Source organism: Adelges cooleyi, unplaced genomic scaffold (assembly GCF_023614345.1).
Source record: "Adelges cooleyi isolate 19-005CV unplaced genomic scaffold, UGA_ACOO_1.1 ACOO_flye_CR_arks_rails_tigmint_CR_PRNA_250, whole genome shotgun sequence".
Taxonomy (NCBI): Eukaryota; Metazoa; Arthropoda; class Insecta; order Hemiptera; family Adelgidae; genus Adelges; species Adelges cooleyi.
Window position 1 is genome coordinate 166,000 of NW_026095916.1, and position 7,882 is coordinate 173,881.

The 7,882-nt window shown below is 42.2% G+C and overlaps 1 protein-coding gene across 1 annotated transcript; it reads left to right on the forward strand.

Moving 5' to 3' along the window:
• Positions 1–3,067: 3,067 nt before the first annotated feature.
• LOC126837549 (uncharacterized) lies at positions 3,068–7,362 on the forward strand. The gene is made up of 2 exons (XM_050571487.1): positions 3,068–6,955; positions 7,183–7,362. The coding sequence occupies exons 1-2, from the start codon at positions 3,068–3,070 to the stop codon at positions 7,360–7,362; spliced, it is 4,068 nt and encodes a 1,355-aa protein (XP_050427444.1).
• The last annotated feature ends 520 nt before the right edge of the window (positions 7,363–7,882 follow it).

The window sequence follows — 7,882 nt, forward strand, 5'->3', positions numbered from 1 at the left end:
TAGTTAGAGTGACAACCCCAGTTAGTATTTTTCGAGTTTAGATCACCTCCTATAATAAAGTTATGGCCTAGTGAAGAAAAATAATCATAAAATTGCTCAACAGATATTTTGTTTCTAGGAGGACAGTACACAGCAGCAAAATTAATAGGAATGTGATTTAAAACAATTTGTATAGAGGCTGATTGTAAATAGTTTGTCTGAAATTGTAAGTGGGTGTTATATTTTATACATGATTTAATAATGATTGCAGCACCTCCTCGTGCTGAGTTGTTAGGATGGTTTGTGTGTAGGACTTGATAGCCAGAAAAATATATTTTTGATGTATTAGTACAGTGGGTTTCAGATATAAAAGCTAAGTTAATATTAAGTTCATTTAGTGTAGATAAAAGTTCATTTTTGTGGCTGTATAAGCCGTTAGTATTCCATAATAGGATGAGAAAAGAATTTGAGGTTTGTAGATTATTAGACATTATTTTTTGATAATAGGTGGTTTAACACCGTATTCAGAAGGGAGAGGAGTGGATTTATTAAAGATTTAAACTCGTTTAGGAAATCAGAAAATAATTTATTTTGGTCTTGAGAATAAGAAACAATAGGATAATTGGCAGTTATTTTTGCATAGGATGGTGTATTATTATTATTATTATTAAAGTCAGATGGAGTTACCTCCTTATTATAAACAGATGATGCGTGTAAAGGCTGAGCTCTAGGTTGAGGATTTTGGTTCGACTTTGACACCCGGATACGTTGGAGGTCCTTGTAAATACGACAGCCCTTGTAGTTTGCTGGGTGATCGTTTTGGCATAAGGCACATTTAGCGGGAGTATCTCTTGGTTTTTCACATTCTGAAGATGCGTGATTTTGGACACAGCGTACACAGCGAGGACTATAAGCACAGTAAGATCTTGAGTAATTGTACTCTTGGCAGTTCTGGCATTGTATAATGTCTTGCCGTTTATGTGGTTCTTCTATTTTTATACGAGTGTGTAATAACTGTTTAATAGAGAAAATATCATTATTAAGTTCTGAGGGCTCAAGGTCAACAAAAAATATAGGCAAGGGGGCCTTCGACTGTCTGTGTAGTATATTTACTACTTGACGAACAGCATAACCAATTTCTTCTAGTCCTTCTTTGATTTCATTGACAGAGGTATCTGGGGGTAAGTTTTTTTATTACAACTCTAAAAGCTTTTTCCTCGCGTAATTGATATGTATGGAATTGAACATTTTTTTTCTTTAAAAAATGAATGGTTTTTCTGTAAGAATCTGGAGTTTTTGTAGAATATTTTTACATTTTTATAAGCTGTACATTGAATAAATAAAAAACACAATCTTAACGAAATTCTTGTGGCCGTTTTTTTTCTTCAAATATGTCATCATTGAAACGTCCGCCGCCGCTGGGGCGGATTTCCACGAGTCTGCCGCATAGATCCGGCTGAACGAGCGGTGGCACGGGCCGGGTTGACTGCGAGGTCATCGGTGATGTCTGGCAGCATACACCCGCAACTCCGGGAACTTCCGCCGTGGCGTCCGCCGAAACCACACGTAGTCTACGACCGTACGGCTGAAAAAAAATCGTTTATCATCAGTTACGCACTATTGTCGAGACCATTGATAACCAGTTTTTTCTCATCAACCACGCGGACGCGGACGACGTTTGGTTTCAGCATGACGGCGCCACGACGGACGTTCCGCACGAACGGCTCGAGGGCACGTGTTTATCTCTCGCAGAGGTCACGTTAATCGGCCCAGCCAGACGTTTTCCGGAGATGCGCAGGTCTATGTCGCCGCAATCGCCGGATGCCCTCAAAGTCGACACGACCCAAGCCGTCGTGCTCAAGCTCAGCCGGGTCCGTGCGGGGGCAGAGTCGTTGAAAATCCACCTGTCGCATCCGTGCCACCGTGCGAAGCCGCGGCCGACGTTTGAACCATGTCATATTTCATAAGCAACTGGCCTTTCAAACAGATCAAGAATTTCGTTAAAATCGTCACAAACATATTAATACTATGGATAACTTAAAGCTTGACATCGTCGACGCCCAAAAGCAGTGTGCTCGTCCGAGTGCGAGCAACCGAGTGCGAACAACCGGTTGTCAATTGGTTGGTCTATGGTTACTGTTCAAGCGTTATCAAGCCGGGCACCGTCCCACCACCACCGACTGCACCGACCACCACCGCACCATATCACTTACTATCCGTTTTTTGTTTTTTTTACCGCATCGTACCGACCGCACCGTTAACCGCACGCGTAAAAGAAACTTTACACCGTTTTTCGTTATTTGTTGTTGTTTTTTAATTATTAATTACATATCAACCGCCTGCTGTGATGAGCTCGTGTACTTGTGCGACGTTCGAAGAATTAGTCTTGTTCTCGTAAAGTAATCAACAGTTTGCGGGCTTTCACCACCGTTCAGACGACCGTACCGTCTTGCAATACCACCACTACCGACCGTCACCGTTCTCGTATTTTCAAGTTGTAAATATTTGCTTATTGTATAGTTTTAGTTTTAAGTCCTTAGTAATTGTTGTTGTAGTGCGCTGGCCAGCCGGTAAGACATTTGTATACTTAACTTTGGTTTAATAGTAGTCTGCATGCTTTAATTATCATTTGTTTTTTTTTTGTATATATATTTGAAACCAATACAGTCCACAACATTACCGAACATTATTGGTCCTTCGAACCGGATTATTTATGTATTTTAGTATTAAGTTTTCCTAAGTGGTTGAACCACCGGTTTTAAGTTTTAAGTTTTTAAGTTGGCGTATAATAATACACTTGTTGCGCGTGTGCAAAGTTGGACTTTGGACCCTGCCGTCGGTATAGTACGACGCGAGTATACACGCGATAAGTGGACGTAGCCACCCCGCGCCGCGAAGGCAACGGACACCGCACCGCGTTGCCAAAGCTCGCGGCCGCTCGCTGCATAACACCGCGCGCCGCCACGTCTTGTGTGCGTGTATACAGCGTGACCCCAAGTATAAAAAAAAAAAAAAATTGTATTTCTAATTTTTCATTTTTTATTTTTATTTTTTTATTTTTCTGTTCCTGTGCTTTATAAATTACACAATGGGAGTTTACGAGGAAGCAAAGGCGCGCATAACAAGTCTTCAGTGTCGAGTACAGCGCGTATACGAGGCCGGGGAAGCATTGGGAAATGATTCTTCAAACAAGTTGGCCAAAACTAAATTTAAAATTATGTTTGCGACAATAGAAAATTTATATTCGGATTTTGAAACGCAATTAATGGTAATAATACGTCACCAATGTAAAAGTACACCCGTGGTAGATGCTATCGACACCGATAGTGTGCGTGCTCTTTTTGAGGAGAAGTATATCGGATGTAAAATATTTGCGGACGAATACTTACCGGAGGCAGTTGTCGACGATTCGCTCAACAAAACATTTTTTGAATCAAAAGCTCTCAGCGCCTCACAACCCTATCACCCGATCGAAAAATTAGCAGTACCTAAATTTGGTGGAAACCCTATGGAATATACCAGTTTTAGGAATATGTTTGACAAATTAGTTGGTGAATCTAATATGTCGCCAGTGGTGAAGTTTGGTTACTTGAAATCTTATTTGGTGGGAGAACCATTAAGTTTGGTATCTAATCTCATGTTGACTGATAGCAACTACGAACTAGCTTTGGCGCAGTTAACTGATCGTTATTCAAACCGCCGTGTTATCGCGGATAGTCACATTGAAGCTCTATTTAACGCGCCAAGAGCAACCTTCGGTGATGGTAGTTCTATAAGAAAACTACTAAATGTAATTTTAGAATCAACGGGTGCTCTCCAAAATCTATCGTATGCAGTAGATCAATGGGACCCCATTCTACTACATCTATTACAAAAGAAATTAGACAATTATTTAAGAGCGCAATGGGAACTACTAGTAGATACCTCCGAGGACCCATCTATGAAGGAGTTTACCACGTTCTTAACAAAATACTGCAAATCAGCTACCGTATCGCAAGGAAGTGTCAAGGTAACCACAAAAGGACTCAAACCAAACAAATCTATCACATTATTCAGCAGCCAACCAGAACGAAAGCTTGAACAGGGAAGGAAGAATAAGTCATTTTCCTGTCCTGTCTGTAATACACAACCGGGTCACTTGCTGATAAACTGTCAATCGTTCAAAGATAAAACACCAACCGAACGGCATCAAACAATCAAGGAATTGAAAAGATGTTTTATCTGTTTCAGTGCGCACATGGCCAGTGAATGTAAAAACCAACGAAACTGTTCTACGTGTGGGGGTAAGCACCATACTCTACTGCATTTGGAAAAAACCGAACCGAACGTTACCACGACCCATTTAACCGTTGCGGCTGCAGAAACAAAAGGTTATCATACGTCCGTTTTATTAGCGACAGCCTCTGTAGTTCTGCAAAACAAAAATGGTCAATCGGTTACAGTAAGAGCACTACTTGACAGCGCAAGTCAAAGTAGCTTTGTCACTGAACGTTGTGTCCAGCTTTTAGGCTTAAAAAGAGAAAAGTGTGATGTAACCGTTCAAGCGTTGTCCGGAGCTGAAGTCCCAGCGGTAAGAGGAAGAGCTAATGTCGAAGTACGACCGGTCGACCAACAAAGTCCCATGTTCAGCATTGACGTTTTAATTCTAACGCGTATTACTGGACCAGTTCCGTCGAAAAGAGTGTGGAATCATTCATGGCCACACATCAAAGGTTTGAAGTTAGCCGATCCATCGTTTGCCGAAGCGTTACCAGTTGATGTCTTGCTCGGCGCTGATGTCTTTCCACAGCTTCTCTTAGGCGACAAGGAAGAAGGTGAGGTAGATGAACCGATAGCGCTATCTACGGTGTTTGGCTGGGTTTTGATGGGTAAAACGACCAACGGTCCAAAACAACAAATTATCACCTTATGTTCGTCTGAATCCGTAAATCATACGTTACAACAATTTTTCGAGATCGAAGAAGTTCCAAAAGTTGAGAAAAATAACCCAGCCGATTTAGAGTGTGAGCAAATTTATCAAACAACCACAACACGACAACAAGATGGACGATACATAGTGCATCTTCCGTTCACACGAAATCCCCCTCTACTTGGGAAATCCAGAGACGTAGCGCTGCATCGCTTACGAAGTTTGGAAAATAAGTTCAAAAAATCACCAGAACTTCATAAAGAGTACAATATGGCAATGTATGACTACTTAGAAACAGGTCACATGTCCGCTGTAGTGAAAAAATCCGACGGTGAAGAAAATATGTATTATATCCCACACCAAGCTGTATTACGTCCGGAAAGTACTACTACTAAATTGCGGGTCGTGTTTGATGCGTCCGCAAAAACTTCTTCGGGTCACTCATTGAACGACAATCTTTATTGCGGTCAAAGATTACAGCAGGACTTACCGGGAATTGTTTTACGTTTCCGACTTCATTCTGTTGTTTTTACCGCTGACGTAAAACAAATGTTCAGACAAATTGTTGTGACCGAAGCTCACCGACCGTACCAACGCTTGCTTTACCGGTTCTCTTTGGATGAACCAGTTCAAGAATATCAAATGAACACGGTAACTTTTGGACAAAAGTCATCTCCATTTCTCGCCATCCGCACTCTGCATCAGTTGGCAACTGATGAAGCAGTAAATGAACCACTTGTACAAACAGTTGTTAAACGTGATTTGTATGTAGATGACATAGCAACCGGAGCCGAAAGCGAAGAAGCTGCAATAGATCTGCAGAAAAAACTCGAAAACACGTTTGCAAAAGGTCACTTTGAGTTACGCAAATGGTCAAGTAATTCCGACAAATTACTGAGTAACATTCCACTCGATCACCAACAAACACTACCAGTGACGTTTGAAGAACATGAGTTGACATATACCAAAGTCTTGGGACTAAATTGGGATCCGAAGGTTGATTCACTAAGCTACAAATATCAACCCAATCCGGTTAAATACAGCAAGCGAGCTATTTTATCCGAGATCGCTAGAATCTATGACCCTCTAGGTCTATTGGCACCAGTAACCACGGTTCTAAAACGTTTGATAAAATATCTATGGGTCTTGAAAGTTGACTGGGATGACATTATACCCGAAGATGCTAAATATGCGTGGCAGCAATATCATCAAGAGTTACCAATCCTGGCAACCTTGCGTGTACCCCGATTAGTAACCAGTCCAAACGCACTCTATGAACTACACGGTTTCAGCGATAGTTCGGAAGCCGCGTACGCAGCAGTAGTGTATTTGCGGGTATGTACAAGTGATAGAATAGGTTGTCATCTCTTAATGGGTAAGGCAAAAATTTCTCCAACCACAAAAATGTCCATCCCGCGGTTAGAGCTGTGCGGTGCGTGGTTATTAGCACACCTTTTGGATTACGTCTCCAAAAACCTAAAATCTTTATCCATTGGCACCGTAACCGCCTGGACCGATTCCACTGTTGCGCTGGCATGGATTAAATCCCCTACTAGTAGGTTAAAAACGTTTGTTGCCAACCGAGTCGCCCAGATTCAGCTGTTGACTAAAGGGTACACGTGGCGTCACGTTCCAACCGAGGAGAACCCTGCTGATTGCGCTTCACGGGGTCTAAGTCCTCAACAACTTACTAACCATGACTTATGGTGGAAAGGTCCTACATTTTTGTGTCAACCTAAAAATACTTGGCCAGCTCAAAACGCTGACAGTCCAGACAGCCGTTTGGAAGAAGAGGCGGAAGAGAAGCCAATCACGCTTATATCTCAGGTAAAAGAAGAAGAGAGCCGCCTTTTATATCAATCTGATAATCTGCAAAAAATTTTGAGACTTACGGCTTACTGGTTGCGTGTTGGAGATCATTTATTGGGAAAACCTTCGGCTTGTATTTTCCCTCCGACAGTGGCCGAAACCGAGAGATCTTTACGATCGTTAATACGATGGACGCAGCGAGTATTTTTTGCAGACATCAAAAAAGCTATTGCTACAGACAAACAAGTACCTGCATCCGTACGTAAGTTATCACCTTTCTTAGATGAGAAATCGTTAATCAGAGTAGGTGGTCGCTTGAAAAACTCACCAATTCCTTACGACGAAAAGTACCCCATCTTGCTACCGAAAAATTCTAAATTGACTGAATTGCTGATAGATTTTGTGCATCGTACTAAGAGTCATCCGGGAGCTCAAACTACACACAACATTTTACGCCAAAACTACTGGATTCTTTCGGCTCGTAGCATCATCAGGAAGCGAATACACCAATGTATCCCATGTTTTCGAGTAAAACCACGACCAAACCCGCCCTTGATGGGAAATCTTCCAGTGTTTCGAGTTACCCAGGTCAAACCGTTCAGTCGCGCTGGTGTAGATTTTGCCGGTCCTTTTCAAGTGAAGGCCGCAATGTTACGGAAAATTAAAGTTACCAAAGCTTACCTTTGCATCTTTGTTTGCATGGTTACCACAGCAGTTCATATCGAGCTCGTGTCAGACATGTCCACGCCTCTTTTTATTGCCGCCCTAAACCGGTTTATTAGCAGACGGGGTCGTTGCACAGATATTTACAGTGACTGTGGCACGAATTTTGTGGGCAGTCAGCGATACCTAAAGGAGGTAGATACCATAATTAGAGAATCAAAATTCGTTCATCACGTCATCAGTACGCAGATTCACTGGCATTTTAACCCGCCCGCAGCACCACACATGGGAGGTCTGTGGGAGGCAGCCGTCAAGTCTGCTAAGACATTACTTCACCGTGTGGTTCAAGATAGGATTCTAACCTACGAAGAGCTCAATACCGTTCTACACCAGGTAGAAGCCGTTCTTAACTCGAGGCCTTTATGTACCATGTCATCCGACCCTAACGACTTCACGACCTTAACCGCAGGACATTTTCTTACTATGGAGCCTCTAGTCGCTGTTCCATCTCCTCAGGATGAA